This window comes from Gracilinanus agilis, chromosome 5, assembly GCF_016433145.1.
Source record: "Gracilinanus agilis isolate LMUSP501 chromosome 5, AgileGrace, whole genome shotgun sequence".
NCBI classification, from domain to species: Eukaryota; Metazoa; Chordata; class Mammalia; order Didelphimorphia; family Didelphidae; genus Gracilinanus; species Gracilinanus agilis.
The window spans coordinates 217,277,573-217,300,470 of NC_058134.1; the positions used below are offsets into that span (position 1 = coordinate 217,277,573).

General features: G+C 42.2%; 1 protein-coding gene across 1 annotated transcript; it reads right to left on the minus strand.

Annotated features, from left to right (window-relative positions):
• Positions 1-93: 93 nt before the first annotated feature.
• On the minus strand, positions 94-22,674 carry LOC123250081 (pleckstrin homology domain-containing family A member 6-like). The gene is made up of 5 exons (XM_044679119.1): positions 22,267-22,674; positions 21,595-21,797; positions 20,166-20,705; positions 452-506; positions 94-381 (listed from the first exon to the last, which is right to left on the minus strand). Exons 2-5 carry the CDS (start codon positions 21,660-21,662, stop codon positions 94-96), a joined length of 951 nt encoding a protein of 316 aa, XP_044535054.1. The 5' UTR covers positions 21,663-21,797; positions 22,267-22,674.
• Between the last annotated feature and the right edge of the window lie 224 nt (positions 22,675-22,898).

The window sequence follows — 22,898 nt, forward strand, 5'->3', positions numbered from 1 at the left end:
CCGGCTCTCGCGAGACTGTCCCGGCCCCGCCCCCGACGGATTACCAGAGCATTGAGCACCACGAGCGGCCCATGAGAGCGCGCGGCCGCCCGCCTAGAGCGCCGTCTGCGCGGTCATCGAGGCGGCCCGGAAGCGGCCCAGAGCGTCGCGCGCCCCGCCCCCCTCCAACGTCGCTCGCCTCGTCCAACGGCTTCCCCTCCCGTCCGGCGGCCCAGGCCTGACAGGAACCGGAGATTCCAGGGGCCGACGTGGGCACCATGGACAGCCGCCGTGAAGTACTAGAGTGTCGGGAGCGGACGGTGCCTCTGAGACCCCGGGCGGCCGCTTCCGGAAGAGCAGCTGGCGGCCATGTTGGATGGGATCTTTCAGGTGCACTTCCGGCTGCGGGTGAGCAGAAACTTCCGGTTGAAGAGCACGGGGGCGGAGCTTCTTAAAGAGACCATGACGTCACCACCAAGGCATCTGGGGCTGATAGGCCCCCTACAGGCCAGTCTTTTCTTTTCCAGCTGGAGAAACCAAGGCCCAGAGGTATAGGATCTGGATTCCGCCCTTCCCTTCCCCACTCTCTCTCCCCCCTCCCCCCGCCCAGGTCAGTCTATTCCAGTTCCCTCCTTTTTTTTACAGCTGGGGAAACTGAGGCTAGAGAGGCTTAAGTGGCAGTCAGAATTTGAACTGAGAACCTACACTCTTCCCTACTGCATCTCATACATACTGTATTAGAGTTGGAAATGTCCCTCAGCAGGACTACCCAGGAAATAGAAATAATAATAAGCAGTTAGCAATAATTCCAGTGTAAAGGGCAGGGGCTCTTACCCACCAGTTGGTGGCACTACTCCTTCCTAGCGCCTAGGGGAGGGACGAGTTTCTCTAATTAACTCCCTTACTCCACTCCTTAGGATTGTCTTTCTTTCAAGTCAGCTGCAAGAAAAGAACAGTGGGTGAAGGAGGCGAAGTCCCGCCTTTTATAGCTTCCCAAACAAGGCTATTAAACTATTTTTCTAGAAATTAGATCTTTTCTTCTTGCTCAGAAAAGTTATAACAATATATATATGAAAATGTCTTTCTAAATTAATCTCTCTTCAGCTCTACTGCCTTTCCTCTGCTGCACTTACGGAAGGAAATAAAGACTAACAATGCAATGTAGTGGTTAACCACATTTATCTTAGGAAAGACAATTTTAAAACAAAAATGAGTCAGAAAGCCAGTAATGGGGAGACTGGAAGATCTGAGTTCAGATTCAGCCTCAGACACTGATTAGCTTTACCACCCTAGGCAGACACTTAACCTCTGTCTGCCTCAGTTTTCTCAACTGTAAAATGGAGGTAATAATAGCACCACCTTCTCAGAGTTGTGAAGATTAAGTGAGATTATATTTGTAAAGGGCTTTGCAAAGCTTAAAAGTTCTATACATGCTAGTGAGGATGATGATGGTGGTGAAACAGATTGGGAAACATTCCCATGTCACCCAGGAAGTCAGGGGAGGAAGAATCAATCACCAGTTGTAATCGGCAAAACAGCCCCTTAGGAGCTTCTTCAGGGCCCTGAATCTGGGGCCAGGATCAGTCTTTTCCTGCCCTCCATCCATAGTAAGGAGCCTGCTTTCCAGGTGCCTCCTCTTCCACTCTTCCGTTCCAGGTTTCTCCCCTTCCCTCATCTGGCATGCTTACACCCAGTGCATCTTCTTTTCTACAGTGCCTATCAGTGGCTTCTACCTTTCTTTTCCCTTGGGATCAGTGAGCAGGCTCCTCTTTCAAGGCAGGCTAAATCCATTCTGGACCAGACTAATTATGAGGGATCAAGGAGAGTAACACTGGGGAAATGTTTATCTTCTGGGGGCAGCCAGAAATCCTTTTCAGCCTTAGGATTGTTAATAGGCATTAGTGTTTACGCGCGTAAATATTGTGACTTTGAGGGGCTCCAAGGAAGAAGATTCTCCAAGCTGGGAAGCAAATGAGGGAAGGGAAGAATTGATGGTGAGTGGGTTTTTCAGAACCAGGCCCAAGAGGGGTGGTCCCCAGGCAGGTCCTGAGGCAGAGAAATTAAGGAGTGTTGAAGAGAAGAACTTAAGTGTAGGATAGGGGCAGACCTCTGATTGGGTCAATACAAATCACTTGGGCATCCCCAACTCCAAAAGGGGCATAGCTTAGGGGAGAGAAGCCAGCTCTTTGGGAGGTAGAGAGCTCAGTGGTTGAGAGAGCCCCCTAGTGTTTTGTTTTGTTTTTTAAGTCCTCACCTTCCATCTTAGAATCAATACTGTATATTGGTTCCAAGGCAGAAGAGCAGTGAGGGCCAGGCCATGGGGGCTAAGTGACTTGCCAAGAGTCACATAGCTAGGAAGTGTCTGAGGCCAAATTTTTATTCTTTTTTTCTTTTAATTTTATTTTTTAGAAAAGTTTTCCATGGTTACATGATTCATGTAAACTTACTTTCCCCTTCACCCTCCCATCCCCCTCCCCCCCATAGCCAACAGGCATTTCCACTAGTTTTAACATGTGCCATCAATCAAGCCTGTTTCCAAATTGTTGATAGTTGCATTGGGGTGGTAGTTTCGAGTCTACATCCCCAATCATGTCCGCCTTAACCCATGTGTTCAAGCAGTTGCTTTTCTTCTGTGTTTCCTCCTCTGTAGTTCTTCCTCTGAATGTGGGTAGCGTTCTTTTCCATAAATCCCTGAGTTGTCCTGGATCATTGTATTGCTGCTAGTACAGACGTCCATTACATTCGATTGTGCCACAGTGTATCAGTCTCTGTGTACAATGTTCTTCTGGCTCTGCTCCTTTCACTCTGCATCAATTCCTGGAGGTCTTTCCAGTTCACATGGAATTCCTCCAGTTTATTATTCCTTTGAGCACAATAGTATTCCATCACTAGCATATACCACAATTTGTTCAGCCATTCCCCAATTGAAGGGCAGATCCTCGTTTTTCCAGTTTTTTTGCCACCACAAAGAGTGCGGCTATAAATCGAGGCCAAATTTGAAGCAGGTGAAAACTGACATTTTAATTGGATCCTCTTACAAAGATTACCTACATCCCTTTCACATGTTGTCTCTTGCAATAGAATATAAGTTCCTCCAGGGCAAGAACTCTCATTTTTTTCTTGTACTTTTAGTCTTCAGCAACGTGTTGGTGCTTGATAAATGCTCCTTGGACCGAATCCTTTGGCAAAGTTGATCAAATAAGGCATGCCTGTTTTGGCCCTTCTTCTAACCTCAAAGCTGTGCTTTGGAAGTCTGTAAATATCTCTTTCTCCATCAGGAAAAAACCACCTCCACCTGGAAGCTATTTATCTGATTCCAAGGCTTTCTGATTCCAGGGTTTTCAATCTTATGCTGTGACTTATGCTCCAAAGATTCTTTCCTTCTTGTTAGGCAACCTAAGCCCAGGAGGGATTGAAGTGAGCTCTCTCTGGGGAAGGGTTTTCCCCAAAGTTGGAGCTGCCCAAGAGTGGAACCCCTGCCTTGGGAAGTGTTCAGTTTCTACTTATTAGAAGAGTACTGGTGATAAAAATGAATGGACATCTGCTGCTTGGCACATAGTGGGTGCTTAATAAATGATTGTTAACTGACTGATAGAAGCAACACTGAGAGAAGGGACCCATTAATGAGACACCTGCATACCCAGGAGACTCATTCCTCTTGGCCACAAAATGCACATTTAGCCATTATTCCATATTCTCTGCACCCAAAAGCCCCAAACATGTCCTACCCTGAAGGATGTTACCTTCTACTCTCAGGGGAAAGAAGTAGTCCAGGGCCAAATGCCTTCTATATAAGTGACAAGGACTAGGCAGTGGGGGTTAAGTGACTTGCCCAGGGTCACACAGCTAGGGAGTGTCTGAGGTCAGATTTTAACCCATGAAGATGAATCTTCCCAACTCCAGGTTCAGCATTCTTTCACATTACTGCTAGACAAAGGTTAAGGAGGTCAAAGGCAAACAGAAAGATTCCACAGATATCAAAATATTCCTAACATCACTTTCTGCACTAACAAAGAATTGGAAGCAAAGTAGGCACTCGTGGTCCAGAGTAGTCAAGCAAGTTGTATGGGATACACACACGGTTTAGAAGGAAGAAAACAGAATCAGAAGCACTATGCCCAATGACTAAAGGGTAAATGGAATGACTAAAGTTTGCCCTGGCTAAGAGTTAGGAAAAAGTTTTTCTCCTTCACTGAATGGAGAGGAAGGTGGCAGTACCCCAGTTTATGTTGCCAGATATCCTTCAAATGTTGGTTTTGCTGAAATACCACCCATACACTTTCATTTTAAAAACTTTTGTGAAAAGAGATGTTAAGGGAGATATTCAGAATTGAATGTGGTATTAAAATAAAGTCATCAAGGTAAAATAAGGTAAAATTATTTTTATTTTAAATATTTTATTTTTTCTAATTATATGTAAAAACAATTTTTAACATTTCTTTTTTAAATTTTGAGTTCCAGATTCTTCCTACCCTCCACTCTTTTCTCCTTCCATTGAGAAGGTAAACAATTTGATATAGGTTATGCATATGAAGTCATACAAAACATTTCTGTACTAGTCATGTTGTGAAGGAAAATATAGGACCCCCCCCCAAAAAAAAAGAAAGTAAAAAATAATATACTTCAATCTGCATTTGGATTCCATCAGTTCTTTCTCTGAAGGTGGAGAGCATTTTTGTCATAAATTATGTCAAATTTCTTTTATATAGATATGTAACTTCTTTTTATTTTATTTTTCAGCAATATTTAATTTCCCCCCCAATCATGTAAAAACAATTTTTAACATTTGTTTTCTTACATTCTGAATTCCAAATTCTCTCTCTCTCTTTCTCTTCTTTCTCCTTGAGATGGTGAGTAATTTAATATAGGTTACACATGTGCAATCATGCAAAACATTTCCATATTAGTCATGATATGGAAGAAGATACATATAAAAAAACCACAAAGAAAATGAAGTGAAAAATGGTCTGCTTCAATCTGTGTTCATACTCCATTAATTCTTTTTTTGGAGGTGGATAGCATTTTTCATCATGATAGACATGTAATTTCTATAATTATATATTATACATATGATTTAAATTTTAGGAAGATCAGCATTTTATAGTTTAAAAACTATAAGTTCAAGAGGAATTGAAAAGATGGTATTTTTAAAAAATTGTAGGAGAATGGAAGAACTGTTCATGACTGTGGTTAGGAGGAGGAATCTTAACCAACAAGACATAGAAAAGATCCTAAAAGAAGGCTTTTAAATATCAGAAATTTAGAAGCCTTTATATGAAAGGGAAAAAATCAATGTGTATATAGAGAGCCAGGTTGGGAGATAGGAGATCCTGGGTTCAAATTTAGATTCAGACATATCCTAGCCAGGTGACCTTGGACAAGTCACTTAACCCCAACTGTCTAGCCCTTATTGAACTTTGCTGGAACCAATACTTAGTATGATTCTAAGATAGAAGGTAAGGGTTTTTAAAAAATAAATGTAACTAAGAGCTTTCTAGTGGAGAAAACTACCCCTACTTAGTACCTCACTAGACTGAAGACAGGATTAACTAGCCTTGTCTGCTTTTGAATTGAATCAACAAAACACCCTACTTAGTACTAAGTGAGAAGCTAGCAAGGTACTTAGAAAATTCACACCCTTAGAAATTAAATCAAATCAGGAAACTGTGACCTTTTTGATTCAATCAGTCAGGAATCTGTGTATCTTTTTGATGAGAACTTAACCTTCAGAAGGTGAGAAGTTGATCCTACAGACACTGCCCCCTGGGTAGTGCTAGGTAATTTGGAAATTGTGATTGGCCCCTGTGAAGAGGGGAAAGGACAAGAGGTCACCATAAAAAGCAAGCCCTGAACTCCTTAAGGGCAGATTGTTTTTGAGAAGATTGTCTGAAGAGATTGTCTTCTGGAGATAGTCTTAGATAGTCTTTGAGGGAGCTTCGCTGGAGACTGTGGCTTGGATCATGGGCTCTGAACTTGGCTTTTACTTGGATTCTGACTCTTGGATTACTTAATTGGATGAGTAGAAGGCTGACCCCTTTCCTAGCTTCTGGAGAGACTAGCTTCCATCTTGGAGGAGACCGAGTAGTTACTCACTACCAGCCTTTCTGGTTGAGAGCTAATTAATTTCTGCCTGGATTGTGCAGACCCAGAGCAAAACATTTAGATTGATAGGATAGATAATTTTTCTATCCTCCTCACATTTCTCTTCTTTATTGTTTCTTCTCTATTTGTAAATAAATTTATGACTTAAGATATAATAAATACTGGTGACCACATAATTTCATATAATCATCATCCAACCATTAATTTTAGCTTTTACAGCTCTTTGACCTAGTCCAGGTCATCCCTGGTGATGGAGAGACAACCACAGAGACCTATATCACTTTTATCAATTATTATGCTGGCCTAACCAATAAACCTGATATAATTGATAAACTTATATTCTAACCCACAAATCAGTCTCTTAAGACAAATTTAATCATAACAAGATAACTATAAACCAGTCCCCCCCCACAAAAATAATCCCCTGAGCTTTTTACTTTTTATCCATCAAATTGACAATGTTAAGAAGTCAGAAATCAACCCTGGAGTGGTTTTAAGGCCTATTAGTATAATGTTGGTGGAGCTGTTCAACGCTTCTGGAAATTGATTTGGGTTAAGGAGAAATAAAAACTATTGATAGCCTGTGACTTAGCCAACTGACTCCTGGGCTTATACTCTAAGGCAGTGGTTCCCAAACTTTTTTGGCCTACCGCCCCCTTTCCAGAAAAAATATTACTTAGCACCCCCTGTCCCATACTATCACCGACCCCTTACAGTTATTCCCCACCCCCAGATGCACCTGTGGCCATCACCGTCTCCCTGAATCGCTGCAGCACCCACCAGGGGTTGGTGGCGCCCACTTTGGGAATCACTGCTCTAAGGAGATCATTGATAGAAAGGCCTCATCTGTGCTAAGGTGGTCCAAATCATGTATCATGTACCACTTAGGAATGCTTTCCTATTGACTTACCACTGGAGAGTTTACCAAAATAAGCTGGGGACCTTCCTTCTTTTCCCTTAGCATCATGAGCTACTAATGAATCATAGGAGCGCTCTCCTACTAATCCCTTATTCTTTTTTTAATTAATTTAAACAATTTAAAAAATGTAATTAATTAATTTAGAATATTTTTTCCATGGTTACATGATTCACGTTCTTTTCCTCCCTCCCCTTCCTCCCTCCCGGAGCTGACGAGCAATTTTACTGGCTATTCCCTTATTCTTGACACTTTATGGACTTCTCCCCACCCAACATGTTTCTCTGACACTCTCTCCTGTATTCTGCTTCTCCTTACCAATCCCTTGTTTTTAGTCTGCTACGGTCTTCTCATATAGCTCCTGCCTCACCTGTTGGGTGAGACTGACTTTCCGTTGCTCAGAGACTCTAGTATCTCAAGACTCACAATCAATCCTACACCTCTAGAAGGATGTCGGTATCCAAAGACGTGGGCTTTTGTTTCAGAAGATGCTCAGAGGCAAGCCAACAAACATTTATTAGACACTCACTGGGAGCTAAACTCCAGGGAGTCAAAGAGTCCTTTAAAGACTTTGACAGTTTTCCAGGGGTGATTGATTCTGGGCCCAGCTCATTATCCATTTGTAGTCTCTGTTCTAGCTAAAGCTATTTCTGGAGGAACTCTAAAGGTAAGCAGCCCAGCCAACTGCTTAGCATATTCTGGCTAGCAGCCATTATTCTTCATCTCCTTGCTCTTTCCTGTGGGAATAGAAAGTCCAAACTCCTTGGCTCACTTAGGAGGCTCTGCAGTGGTCTGATGACTGCTGCTTCCAGTAGCATGTTATCTTGAATCAGGTGCATGTGGAGGAGTTCCCCATCCACTGGGAACCTGCCCTTGGGCTCTGGGTTGGATCTTCTCCTGTGGGGGCACCCAGGCATTTATTCCTTGACAGATGCCATTTATTCTCAGAGGGTCCAACAAGGCTTTTGGCTGGTCTTTCAGAGAATTCTGAAGTCTGTGAGTGACTAAGGTAGGGAGATACTAATGTAGTATTTTGGCCAATAGATCAGATATTATGGAAGAAAAAAGCCCAAAGGACCCAATATGGGTAGCATCTGAGAAATAACACAAAAAAAAGAAGCCAGCATTGAAAAATGAGTCCAGGGATTTCTAAACTTTTTGTTGATCATGGGCCCTTCTGGCAGTCTGGTGAATCCTATGGACTTTCTCAGAATCATGTATTTAGAGGAGCAACTTGGTGGCTCAGTGGACTGAGAGCCAGGCCTAGAGATGGGAGGTCCTGGTTCAAATCTAGCCTCAGATACTTCCTAGCTATGTGACCCTGGGCAAGTCTCTTTACCCCCATTGCCTAGCATTTATTGCTTTTCTATCTTGGAACCAATACATAGTAATGATGCTAAGGTGGAAGGAAAGGGTTTTTAAACATTTGAAGGAAATGCTAAATTTTGATTAGAAGTTAATGAAAACAAAGACTTTTTTTCCTCATTCGAGTTCAAAGATCTCCCAAAATCAGTTTAAGAACTCCTGTTGTTAAAAAAGAATGCCTGCCTTCTCAAACACATCTTGGAAATGACATTTTCTCTCTATCTACAGGAATACAAAGACATACACAATGACTATTAAAAACACACAGAACTTCATGATGTTTTGGTGATTCATTCTAAAAGAGGTGATTTCATGTATGCTGAATCAGGTCTCCTTTGGAGCTATTTCTTTTTATTGTATGTTCAGTCATGTCTGACTCTTATTTTATTTGGAATTTTCTTGGCACAGGTACCAGAGTGGTTTGCCATTTCCTTTCCAGCTCATTTTACAGATGAAGAAACTGAGGCAAAGAAGGTGAAGTAATTTGCTTAGAGTCACACAGCTAATAAGTGTCTGAGTCTAGATTTGAACTCAGGAAGATGAGTCTTCCTAATTCTAAGCCTAGTGCTCTGTGCACTATAGTGCCACCTAGCTGCCATTTCTACCTTTTGGCTTCATTTGTGTCATTCCCCCAGCCAGATTCACAATATGAGTTGGGGATGTTAGGGTGATTCACTTTGGGGTGGGATGTTGAAATTCCATATGTGTCATTTCCCCCATTAGGATGGGAACTCCCTGAGAACAGAGTCTGTCTTTTCTGCTTGTATCTATAGCATTTAGCACAGTGCATAAGAAATGTGTTTTTTCATTTATTAATTCATTCATGTCTCTCACTACCATTCCCCTAATCCCTTTGGAAATTAGAGGATCTTCCAACCTTAGTGGGTGTCTTTTCCTTTCTCCTTTCTACTTCCCTCTTAGCAGAAACACCAAGGATTAGGAGGACAAACTTTGGTCTTCCCCTCATCTTTTCAAAGTGATGCCCCCATTCTACTTCCCATCATCTCTTCTTCATCCTACCTTGGGCCAAGACTTGGGCTTTTCTAGAGACTTCCACTAAGGGAAAATTATGAATGATTGAATAAATGAATGAAAAAGTATTTCTTAAGTGCTTACAATCTACTTCCCCCCATCAATTTTGATTTGGTTTAAGCTAGGGTCCTTTGTGGCTAGGTGGCACAGCTGAGTATTATGAAGAACTGAGTTCAAATCTGGCCTCAGATTTCCAGCTGTGTGATTCTGGGCAAGGCACTTAACTTTGCCTTAGTTTCCTTATTGTCAAAGGAGGTAGAGAAGGAAATGGCCAGGTACTCCAGCATTTTTGCCAAGTAAACCCCAAATGGTGTCATAAAGAATTGGACAACACAGAACAGCAACAAAGGTTCTTGTAAGGGGTACATGACATTTGATGGAGAAAAAGATCTACAGATAGACAGACTGAGAGATGTATAGATAGATAGATAGATAGATAGATAGATAGATAGATAGATAGGAAGGATAGACAGGTAGACAGACAGACAGATAGATAGATGGATAGATAGATAGATAGATAGATAGATAGATAGATAGATAGATAGATAGATAGATAGATAGATAGATAGATAGAAAGATNTAGATAGATAGATAGATAGATAGATAGATAGATAGATAGATAGATAGGATAGATAGGATAGACAGTAGATAGATAGATGGATGGATGGATAGATAGATTGATAGAAACAGATATATACATATCTGTACCTTGATAGATAGATTTATCTTTATTTTTCCTAACCTTTAGCTAAAATTTTGAATTTACTTTAATTATGTATTGAGGCACAAGCATGATTCTGAGAAGAAGTCTTACCAAATGGCCAGAGGGATACTATGACAGGAGAAAGGGTAAGGACTCCACAGAATTTGAAGTGAGCTTTTCAATACCCCTGAGAATAGCCCTTACTCTCTGAGATCCCATCTGCCAGTCTCCTTCTCTATGTTCACTCCTGATCTAGGTTCATAGCCTGATGGTACTCCTTGCTGCCTATGGATCCTGAATAGGTCACAACTTCTAGACCTTAATTTCCATCTCCTCATTCACTGTCAGATGGCAGCTTCCTCTCCAGATTTCTCTAAGGGAGAGGCAGAAGCTGAGCCCAAGGTGAAGGGCAACATCATTGGGGAAGGAACTAAATGCACGCTTTACTTGGGGGCTGTACAACCTGGGAAGGGCTGACTTGAATGTGGATGACACTGGTCAGTCTTTAATGTCCCATCAAGACAACCAGGAAGGGATGTCAGCAATACCAGATAATATCGAATTGAAACCAGAATTTTTAAAAGACTTTAACAGCCTTCCAAGAAGAATTAGAAAATTGATCAGGATACTAATTTCTCTGTTGTCAAGGAAGCTGGTTTTTTTTTTTTTAAACCCTTGTACTTCGGTGTATTGGCTCCTAGGTGGAAGAGTGGTAAGGGTGGGCAATGGGGGTCAAGTGACTTGCCCAGGGTCACACAGCTGGGAAGTGGCTGAGGCCGGATTTGAACCTAGGACCTCCCGTCTCTAGGCCTGGCTCTCAATCCACTGAGCTACCCAGCTGCCCCAGGAAGCTGTTTTTTTAAAAGCACTAAAAGGAGGAACATGATTGCTGTAATGAATCCATTTAGTAAATTAGAATGGACTGATATTTGGAGAAGTTGGCACTAACCCTGCATTCATTGACCTGTCTATCTATGTAGCTGTGTCTCTATCTACACATACACACGTATATTATATATGAAGGAATATATGTATGAAATGTATAGGATATACATAGAAAATCTCTCCATCAATGGGGGGATGTGTGTGTCAATTTTTCAGTAATTTTTAGTCTTAGAAGGTTATCTAGAAGACCTAGAGATTGTGACTTGCTTAAGAGTCTTACATGGGGCAGCTGGGTAGCTCAGTGGATTGAGACTCAGGCTTAGAGACGGGAGGTCCTGGGTTCAAATCTGGCCTCAGACACTTCCCAGCTGTGTGACCCTGGGCAAGTCACTTGACCCTCATTGCCCACCCTTACCAATCTTCCAACAAGGAGCCAATACACAGAAGTTAAGGGTTTAAAAAAAAAAAAAAGAGTTTCACAGCCTCTAGGAGTCAGAGGCAGGGCATAAACCCATATCTTCCTGGCCCTGAGGTGGCCTATTTATTTATTTTTATCTATTATTTATCTAAAAACCAGCAGGTTTTTTTTTAACCCTTGCCTTCTATCTTAGAATTAATACATTGCATGCAGAAGAGTGGTAAGGGTTAGGCATGTGGTGTTAAGTGACTTGCCCGGAGTTGTTCAGCTAGGAAGTGTCAGAGGTCAAACTTGACCCTAGGACCTCCCATCTCCAGGGGTGCTTTTTGTTGTTAATGTTCAGTCATTTTACTCAAGTCTGACTCTTCATAACCCCATTTGGGGTTTTCTTGGCAAAGATTTTGGAATGGTTGGCCATTTCTTTCTCCAGTCCATTTTATAGGTGAGGAAACTGAAGCAAACAGGGTGAAATGACTTGTCCAGCATCACATAGCAAGGGTGGCTTGCCTGGGGTCTGAGGCTAGATTTGAGCTCCTGAAAATGAGTCTTCTTGATTCGAGGTCCAGCACTCTATCCAGTGTACCACCTGGCTACTCAGGGGAGCTTAAAACTATCTTAAAAAGTATTTTGTCCACTTTATTTCATTATAATTGGTTCCCTTTGTAATTCCATATATTTTATGCATTTAACGTCAGGTTTCTGGGGAGTCTATAGGTTTCTCCAGATTCCCAACGGGTCCTATGACATAAAAAGATGATTGTTGATGATAGTGATAATAATGGTTATAATAATAACAATAATTTTATTGTCAAAGCCCTTGCACTAAGCCCTGTCATTAGGAGAGAAACATAGGAAAAGGCAGGAAATAATGCAAAGTGGTATTTTGACATAAGGAAAAGTTTAATTAAAGACAGAGATGCTCTATTTCCCTGGTCAGGGAGTCAACAAAATAGAAACTTCTCAAACACTATTTCAAAGAATGTCTATCAAGAGCTCTTGATAAAGTCTACTAATTGGTGCCGACTGACACATGTTTTGAATGCTGCCAGTCTCAGGCATCGTACTGCCAATTTTATCAAGCGCAGCTCCAGAAGAACATTTATTGTGATTTTAAAAAGGAACTTAAAGCCAAAAGCTGACATTATATGCAATGGGGAATACTTTGCTTTTTGTTATTAACTATAGGAGTAGATCAAGAATGCTTCCTTTCCCCTGTTATTTGGCATAGTACTAGAAATGCAAGAGAGGGGCAAGAGAAAGAAATGGAAGGCATTGATGTAGGCCAAGAAATCCAGTTTGCTACAAGATGATGGTTCACTTAGAAAATTCAAGGGAATCAGCAAAATACTAATTGGGACAATAGAATCAGTGAAATGGCAGGAGAAAACAACATTTCTTTCTCTCTGGTTTTTTTTTCTCTCTCTCTGTCCTTCTCCTCCCTCCTTTCTTCTTTCCCTCCTCTCCTCCATCTCTGTATGTGTACAGTGTATGCAAATAACTAAGGAAGCAAAATGCTTCTTAAATCAGTAAAAGGCAACAAATAATGAGTGATTTCCAGTGATGACTGGGCCAGTATAATAAAAATGATAAATCAATTAAACATACATTTATTGTGGTGATATTTTGTAGAGCTAGCAGAAAAAAAATCTAGAATAGGGGGCAGCTGGGTAGCTCAGTGGATTGAGAGCCAGGCCCTAGAGATGGGAGGTCCTGGGTTCAAATCCAGCCTCAGACACTTTCCAGCTGTGTGACCCTGGGCAAGTCACTTGACCCCCATTGCCCACCCTTACCACTCTTCCACCAAGAAGCCAATACACAGAAGTTAGGGGTTTAAAAAAAAATCTAGAATATCAAGGAGTATAAAGAAGGGGGGAAAGGGAATAATGGGAAAATGGTAGTATTTCTAGATCTCAAGTAGTAACATTATTTGGTACTAGTTAAAAAATAGAAGAACCAGAAATAATTGTACCCCATAATCCACTGTTTGATAAACCAAAGAATATGTGAAGATTAAAATTAATATGTAAAATACTAAATATTATATTTCTAAATATTTCATTAATAATAAAACTAACAAAAGAGACTAACTAAAAGGTACTAACCAGTTTGCTCCCAAGAACCAAAAAAGCAAGAGGGAGGAGTTACAGCCAACCATAAAACAATAATGTGACCACGAAAACATGGAGGCGCAGGAGAGATTAAAGAGAATTTGGGGGAAACTAAGGGACTTATGGGGGATGAAGTCCAAGGTTCAAAATTTCCATTTATACAAATATAAGTTGCTTAGGAAAGAGCTCCCTTATTTACCATAATTTCTTGGTAACGTAGGAAGCAACTGGGCAGAAATTAGGTTTAGACTAGCATTTGACACTATGAACCACAATAAACACCATATGGATATAACCCAAATGTTAAAAAGTCATGTCATTAGAGAGAGAATGTACCAGATCAGGTGACTTTCAAAGTTATTCCTAGAGAATTAATTCTTTTTTTTTCTTTTTTCTTTTAAACCCTTAACTTCTGTGTATTGTTGGCTCCAAGGCAGAAGATTGGTAAGGGTGGGCAATGGGGGTCAAGTGACTTGCCCAGGGTCACACAGCTGGGAAGTGTCTGAGGCCAGATTTGAACCTAGGACCTCCCGTCTCTAGGCCTGGCTCTCAATCCACTGAGCTACCCAGCTGCCCCTTAGAGAATTAATTCTTAATGAAAGGATAATGGTAATCATAAGAGATAAGAGAAAGCTTCTGCACAAAGAAAATACAGAGAAGCAGTTAATATAGTCATGTGTCTCTGATAAGGGATGAATAGCCAAGATCTAACACAAGACCAAAAATGACTCAAAGTGATAGTCAGAAGGTGTGTTTGGGCAAGTGAGTGACTAATGGGGCCAAGCAGATGCCTGAAAGAATTTTTCTAAACTTTAGGTGAATATTATTTTTATGATAATGGAGGTGGGGGGTAGGGAGGCAGAGAGAGAGAGAGAGAGAGAGAGAGAGAGAGAGAGAGAGAGAGAGAGAGAGAAGGAGAGGAGAGAGAGAGAGCCAAAAAAAGAGTAAGAGAGGGAGATTGGGAGAAAAAGGAAGAAAAGGGAAAGAGGGAGAGACAGGAAAAAAGGGAAGAAGGGATAGGGAGAAGAGAGAGAGGGAAAGAAAGACAAAGAGAGAGAAAGAAGGAAGGAATGAGAGGGAGAAAGGAGAGGGGAGGAGATACAAACAGAGACACACAGAGTCCAAGTGTCTCAAAGTGACAGCTTCAGCAGTGAAATGGAATACTTTTTTCCAAGACAAACATAGAAAACTCCTCTGTTAAGGTCTGACAGGGTTTCCAAGCAAACATGCCCTACCTTTATTCCTTCTATTTAATTTTTCCATACTTCACAATACAAGGATATTATTGGGAGCCCCACCTTTCTCCTGACATGGATATATTTGAAGAGTTCCTTGTTTTTTCATTTTTCTTCACAAAATCACTTGACTATACATATATATAATATATAACACAGAGAAACAATAAGCTGACTATTTGTCCAGGCAGCCCCTCAGGAACATTATTTTGGTATTAATATTTATGATGTAGACCCCTGGGAAGTGGCAATAATTGGCAGATTCCTCTTGCTGCCTGCTGTTGACATGGAATCTAGAAACCCCCAAACTTGTAGCCTAGTAAATCTGATGAACCCCAAGTTTTAGAGTTAGCTTGTAAGCTAGAGACCTCAAGTTTTGAGAATCCACCCTGAAGGGAGTCTCAGACTAGAGGTTTCAGACTGAATAATACACCTTAAGATATTTAATAGATTTAGCTAGGTGGAGTTAATAGATTTTAATCAAATGCTAAAATATCCTTTATTCCTCAGTAGCTTCTCCCATTGTATCAGAGACCCTTTCCCAAGAAGACTCACACCTGTTCAGGGACCACCCTTTAGTACTCACTGTAAGCAGCCCCTTCCCTTGCACCCCAGCCTCTAGCTATGGTTTCTTTCTCAAGCTTGATTGTATCCTGTCAGTATAGGTTGAAGGCTCCAGGTTCCTTGCAGCCATGGTAATGTCAATCAGTCATCTTTCCCTGTCCCTGGATTCCCCAAATGGTATATAAATCCCCCAAATTCTTTTGTTCCTTGGATTTGTCACCTCGTGTGGTGGCCCTCCAGGAGTTCAGTGACCAGAGCTGGGTTTGTATTGCAGCTCTGTGAGGAGGCCTAATTTAGCATTGAACTCTTCTCCATAATTTAAGAGTAGTTTTTCTGACTATTCAAAAGTTCTGTTTTTTTTTCCAGTTTAACACTGCTTTGCCTACATCTTTGGCCCCATTGTCTCTATAATTCCATGCCCTGGGAAATATAGAAATAGGATATAGTCCTGAGCATCTCAGCCAGATGTGAAGAAAAAAAAAGATGGGGAGAACAAAACTTCTTTTTTATTTTTACATTTTATTTTCTTAATTACATGTAATAACAAATTTCCACATAAGTTTTCCCAAGTTATATGATCCATCTCCCTTTCACTCTTCCCTTCCCCTTCTTGGAACTGGCAAGCAATTTGATCTGGGTTATATATGTATTATTATCATGCAAAACATATTTCCATATTGGTCATTTAAAATCTTTATTTATTTATTTATTTGTTTATTTAAAGCCCTTACCTTCCGGCTTGGAGTCAATACTGTGTATTGGCTTCAGGGCAGAAGAGTGGTAAGGGCTAGGCAATGGGGGTCAAGTGACTTGCCCAGGGTTACCCAGCTAGGAAGTGTCTGAGGCCAGATTAGAACCCAGGACCTCCTGTCTCTAGGCCTGGCTCTCAATCCACTGAACTACCCAGATGCCCCCAACAGATTTTTATAATAGACAAAGAAATTAAAAAAAAACAAAGCTAGGGATTCCATCATAGACTGCAGAAACAAATTGAGAAATGGATGTCCGGGGTAGGGGGTTAATTGGGGATTTCCAGTATAGATGATTTATAACTTTTTGTAAGGAAGGGAGGATCAAGGTGTATATAAGGTGGGGCCACTGACAATCCCAGTATTGGGTTGCATTAGAACATATATCCATCATGTGGTCATGTTGTTTGGAAAGGGAGTTTTGATAATCCCCTGGAAAAGAGGATCTAAAGTCTTGGTAGAAGCAAGAAATCTCCATCTCCTTGGCTAGTTTCCAGTTAGCTTATAAAGAAATGAGGGAAGAAGGGTATTTCAGAAGGGAGAGATTGAAATTGTAAATTAACAATAACTGCAGGTTGTTGACAGTAGGAGATTTTGACATACAGTCACTCTGATATCTAAATAGTTAATATTATTATCTTCTTGTATGAGGATAGATGCATATTATCTATATGTATCTCTCTCTCTCTTTCTCCCTCTCTATTTAAATGGTTGGCTTACTATTAAATCCTAAATAGTAGAGTTGATTCAACTAAGATATTAAACCTACTAATAACTGGGACCATCTCTTATTACAAAATTAGATCAATCAACAACAATTTAATGTAATAATTATAACTCATCAATTAGCAATAATTCTTAATCAATAATTAAACTAGTCAGTCCCCTCTTTGATCCAAGAAAGACTAATCTTTCTATGGATCAACCCAATCTAGATGCATAGAAGGTTGTTCCTTATGGACGATGCAAACTAGAGAGGGCAGTCCCTTACTGAGGTACGAGGATGGCATTAGAAAAAGGGAAAGGGCACAACATTAACATGCCAGTTGTGTCTCAAAGATCTGGTTTCTAAGAGAAAAGCTCATGGGTGATAAATTACAAAAGCTGAAGATAAGGCACCTGATCTAAGGCAACAGTACACCTAGTAGACTTGGAAAGTTCTTAGAGAAGATGAAACAGAAGAGATCCATGATGCTGGGTTATTCTATGACTGCTGGATTGACAAAGGGCAAATGGGGCCAGTGGAACTCACAAGCAAATAATTAACAGCACACTAGGAAGAAATGAGGAGATAGGTATTATAAATAAAAATTGGTCTAGAGACTATTTACCAGATTTATAAGCTCTTATCAGTAAAGAGAGAGAGAGAGAGAGAGAGAGAGAGAGAGAGAGAGAGAGAGAGAGAGAAGACTCAGAGACAGCTCCCAGTTTATAAACTGAGGTAACCAGAAGAATAGTGGTGCTCTGGGCTGAAATAGGGAAGATTGGAAGAAGGATGGGTTTGGGGCAGGAGAAGATTATAAGCTCATTTAAGCATGACATATTTATGAAATTGATGATGTGTGACTAAGCTTCAGGAGAGAGATTAAGCCTGGATATATAGTTTGGGGAATCATTATTGTCCATCTAAAGCTCAGAACCACCAGGCCCCAGAGGGCAGCTTTTACTGCCACAGCCCAAAATGCACCCATCCACATCTGAGAACCTAAGGGAAGAGCCAACCAAATTGGCAGGGGGCAGGGGTTGGGGGTTGGAGGGAGGAACCTTTTCCCAAAGATCCAGCCTGCCTCTAGTTTAGATCCCACCAGGATTTATTCTTTTCAATGGTGGTGCTCCTAGACTTCTGCTTGTGGGGAAGACATGACTGCTCACACTGTTTCAATAGTAAGAAGTTGCAAACTACCATTCTTCTGATAAGATGGGGGATCCCCAGTATCTTTTGCCTGGCTACAATGTCCTCTAAACCCTTATGGTGTCTTTTCCCCTTCTGCAGCTCCCTGAAGACATGGAGTCTTTCTATCCACTCTGTGGCTACACTCTCCTCCAATCAGAACGTGAGCTCCTTCAGGAGAGAGATTATCTCAATTTTCTGTTTATATCCCTGGCACACAGAGTTCGCCCTTTAGCAAGCACATAATGCCTTTGCATTCTACCATCTTTGAATAGACAATAATTGAATCAGTGAGAACAGCAAGAAAGAGGCTAACTTATCTCTAAGGCATTGGCCAACTCTAAAGTCAGAATCTTATGGACTCTTTGATCCAGTCTATTCTCCTCGCTTTACAGATGAGGAAATAGAGGACAAGAAAGTTCGAATGATTCTCTAAGGTCACAAGACCAATTAGTGGTAGAGCTGGGCCTAGAAATACAAGTCCTCTACAAGTCCTAGGCCAACAGTCTTTCTATGGTGTCACACTGCTGAGCATTTCTCTGCCTTTGTCGCGATTCTCCCATTCCTCCTTCCCTCTACCTAATCCATAGCTTCCAAGAAGAGGAACTAGAGATAAGAATAGCTAGCATTTGTCCAGATCTTTAAAATGTGCAAGACATTTTACATGTCTGCATCTCATTTGATCCTCACAACAATTCTTGGGGATGGAGTGCCAAGAGGTAGTCTTATTATCCACCATTTTACAGATGGGAACACTAAGGCAGACAAAAATTAAGTGACCTGCCTAGGGTCACAGGGCTATTAAGTATCTGAGACTAGATTTGAATTCAGGTCTTCCTGACTCCAAGTTGACACTCTGTTTACTATAGCACCTGGTTGCCTTTATATCATAACCAACAAAACAACCAACACCAAGGAGTAATGACTACCTAGGGCTAGCCTTACATATAGGTGGCATGAAGGATATGGCAAAAAGCATGGGATCTAGAGAAAGTTCTGAGTTTAAACCATGGCTCGGCCCTTTGTCATACATGTGTCTCGGGTTCATCAACTGTAAAATTAAAGGGTACACCTAGAAAATCTCTAAGGTTCTTTTTAGCTGTAAATCTCTGATCTTATTTCAGGAGCCAGGCAAGGGTCTTCTCCCTACTCTTTCCTCAAGCAGAATACCAACACCACACACATCTTCAATTAGCTCATTGCTGCCTAAATTCTGTTGTTCAAGCTATACTTCTTTGGCTTCTTTTTAAATGCAAAAATAGTCTCCCCAGAGTATTTCAGACATTCTTCATTTACACCTGAGCATGAATGGAAGCAGATCCCAGGGTTCACACTAGAGTGGAAGTATCTCTAACTGGGGTCTGAGGTCTCCTCTAAGAAGGTCATCCAAACCTACAGGAGGCCCAATCAAGGGCCAAACAGGCAGGTGCCTGGGGAGTCACTGATTGGTCTCTCTTCTGTCTGCCCAGAAAAAATGGTCCCAAGTAGGGTCAAAGGATCATAGATTTGGAGTTAGAAGGAACTTCTGAAGTCTCTCATTTGACAGACGAGGAAGTTAAGGCCAAGAAAAATGTCTTGACTTGCTCAAGCTCATAACAGGTTGTAGCACAAGATCAGAGAATCCCAGGTAAAGAACTGGAAGTATAACTAGTGTGATTTAGAGGTCGTATGTATAGCATAATCACCCTGTTTTTTGGAGGTGAAAAAACTGAGGTTCAGGAAAAAGGTTGTGTTGATAATAAGTTTGGCAGTGCCAGTCCTGGAGAAAAAGGTTTAGAATTAACTGTCCCTTTGGAAGAGAGAGAGGGAGAGACCATCAGGGTTAGGAATCAAAACTTTAAAGACAGGGAGGTGAAAGAGTGGAATGGGTCTGGGCTGAGCTGGTGGGGTCCATAAACCTAGTTGACTCAATAACATGGCCCAGATCCCAAGAAGACACTAGTGAAAGAGTAGGGGGGCAGGTAGGTGGCTCAGTGGATTGAGGGCTATGCCTAGAGATGGGGGGTTCGGGGTCCAAATCTAGCTTCAGACTCTTCCTAGCTGTCTGACCCTGGGCAAGTCACTTAACCCTAACTGTCTAGTACTTCTGCCTTGGAACTGATACTTAGTATTGAGTCTAAGTCAGAAGGCAAAGGTTTGTGTTTTGTTTTGTTTTTTAAAGAAAGAAGATACAAGTGGGCACCCAGAGGACCCTTTCCCCACTCCAGCCAGGTCTTACCTCCTGAGGTCTTCAGGAGGAGGTACTCCCCGACGTAGGTTTACCCATTGCTGCAGCTGGTTCATGGAACTTTTGCGCTGAGCGATCTTATCTGGGTTGGTTCGTGGTGGGAAGCTCCGACGGTGACCAATGCTCTCGCCATCTTGGGGTGGAAAAGCAGTGCTGCCTGGCCTGCTTGGTGAACTATATTGCCAGCCATTGGGTTGGGCTGCTCGCTCCCCACCAGTAGGCACTCGTGGGGCTTCTGGGTAGGGGCTGCCTGGCTCCAATGCTGGTTCTGGTCCAGCCGGAACACCATTGGCTTTCACCAATGGTTCTTTCTTGACTTCTGGCTGCTCCAGCTTCCGTTCGGTCTTTTCACAGCCTCGGCCATCTCCTTCTCCTCTTGTCTTGGACTCAGGCTCTGGTTTGGGGTTGCTGTTTCGGGGCTGATGGTGATGATGATGGTGTTTGCTGGGTGGGATATTCTCTGAGTCCGGCTTCTCAAGGCTGCGGGAGGCCGAAGGAGTCCCTGTCAGTAGATCCAACCCCTTTCCAGTGCTAAAGTAAGATTAAAAAAGAAAGAGGAAAGATAAGAAAGAAGAGTCCAACAAAAACAGAAAAGACCAAGGAAGTGGGATTCATACTCCTTAAAGTCTGCCTCATACTTTCATTGTTCCAGCCACATAGGCTAATATAAATAGGAGCCTTTGCCCAGCTCTCTATCCCAGGTGGTCTTTACCTTTTTAACGTATCTCATGGATGCCTTCAGTAGCCTAGAGAAGCCTAAGGGCCTCTTCTCAGGTCAATATTTTAAAATACTTAATATTTTTAAATAGAATTAAATATTTTAATTTATTACTTATTTTATTCTATGTTCCATAATGTTTATCATTAAATAATTTTGATATTTAATATTTTAAACAATTAAAAGAAATGCTAACTATAAAAGATTAGTGGAAATAAAGATAAAATGTTTTATCTTCATCCAAGATCCTCTGAAATCTGCTCATGGACCTCAGGTCAAGGACTCCTGCTCTAGCATACAGCTCGGTTGTTCCCATAGAACATAGAATAAAATAAGTAATAAATTAAAATATTTAAGGACCTGGGTTCAAATGTGACCTCAGACATTTTCTAGCTTTGTGACTCTGGGCAAGTCACTTAACTTCATTTGTCTAGCTCTTTTGCCTTAGAACTAATATTGATGTTCTACCCACTGCTCTGCCTGATGGATCACCTCTTATGAAGCAAGTTTTCTCCTGTCAAGGCTAGTTCAAAAGTAGTAGAGGTAGGAAGATGGGTGAAATGACCTTTGGAGACCTCCCTGGCAGTAGTCCTGGGGAGGTCAGGGGGTTGAAAATGAGGAGGATCCTGAGTGTCCTTCTTTGACATCTTCCCACCAACCCTCTTTCCTTCCCAATCTAGGGATTCACTCAGTGGTACTTACCTGTGGCGAACAGCTTGAGGGGCCGACCTCTGAGCTGGGGGAATCTGTACCCGGGCTGCCTCTCCCATGGCCTGGATCCAGGACTCCTGCTCCTCAGGGCTCTCGGCACTGAAGAAGTAGGTGCGGACCCCGGCATGCTCAGCCTGCAGGGAGAGGCAGTTCGTGGGATCGGCCCTGGCCTCTCCTGCCCAGCACACCGTCACCTGCAAAGAGAAGAGACCAGAGCCCACCAAGCAGGCAGGCAAAGGGGTTATTCCCTGGCCGTTCTCCTACTTGGGGCTCAGGACCAATGATGGGGGTTTGGAAGTTGGGGGGGAGACACCCAGAGCTATCCCAGATACTCTAAGATCCAGGAGCTCACTTTGGGGACATGAACAATCTGCCCACCCCTTCCTGAGGGAATGATAGGAAGTCACGCCACAGGCAGGACAATTAAGTGTGCCCATTTCCCCCACTTTCAATTTGATTCTGTATTTTACTCTAAGGACAATCACCTTGGGTTTGAGGGAGAGTCTATTGCCTGGCACCTGCCAGTCTGTCCCTCACAGACCTAAGAAACTGGCACCATTTCTCCAGTGGTCGGGGGTGGTGGGTTAGAGTGAAGGGCAGATGGCCTCTGTCATCACAGGCAAGCAAGGTGGCATGCACTGTTACAAGGGTGGGTCATACTACCTAGTCGGTGGCCACAGGCGGGCACAGCGGGCGGGAACCCGGAGGAGAGCTCCTGTCCAAAGGAGGGGGATCCTCACGCGTTGAGAAGGAGGAGAGATAGAGAACAGGTCAACCAACCACCAGAGGGGAGGAGAGGAGAAATAGCAGAAAGGTGGCTTTGGAAAAGGAGCAAGGGGTTGGGAAGGGATGAACAAAGAATGGCAGTCAACCAGCCACCAGAAAGGAGGAAAAGAGAAATAGTAGTGGAAGTGGAGATAAAGAGCGAGGAGGGTAGGGAAGGAGGCAGAAGGGCAGAGGAAGAGGTAGTTAGCCACGACCCTATTTTCTCTTAGGGTGGCACAAATCTAGAGGCAGTGTCCATTAGTGCCCACCAACAGGCCTGCTGGATGGAGGAGTCCACATCTAGGGTGTTTGATCATCTTCTTCAGGGGCAGCTAGGTGGCACGGTGGATAGAGAGAGCCTAGATTTAAATCTGGCCTCAGAAATTCCTAGCTGTGCGACCCCACTGCCTAGCCCTTACCAATCTGTAGTCATGGAACCAATATTCAGTATTGATTCCAAGACAGAAGGTAAGGATTTTAAAAATATAGCTAAAGAAGAAAGAGTGGGGGACAGTGAAAAAAAAAAAAAA

Bases quoted from the DNA above. Each gene is read 5' to 3' on its own strand.
- LOC123250081 (XM_044679119.1), bottom strand. From the start codon at position 21,662: ATGGGAGAGGCAGCCCGGGTACAGATTCCCCCAGCTCAGAGGTCGGCC. The intron at 507-20,165 runs GTAAGACCTGGC...TGGTTTCTCCAG, and splicing joins CCTCCTGAAGACCTCAGGAG to CTGGAAAAGAAAAGACTGGC. The intron at 382-451 runs GTGACGTCATGG...GCTCACCCGCAG, and splicing joins CAGCCCCAGATGCCTTGGTG to CCGGAAGTGCACCTGAAAGA.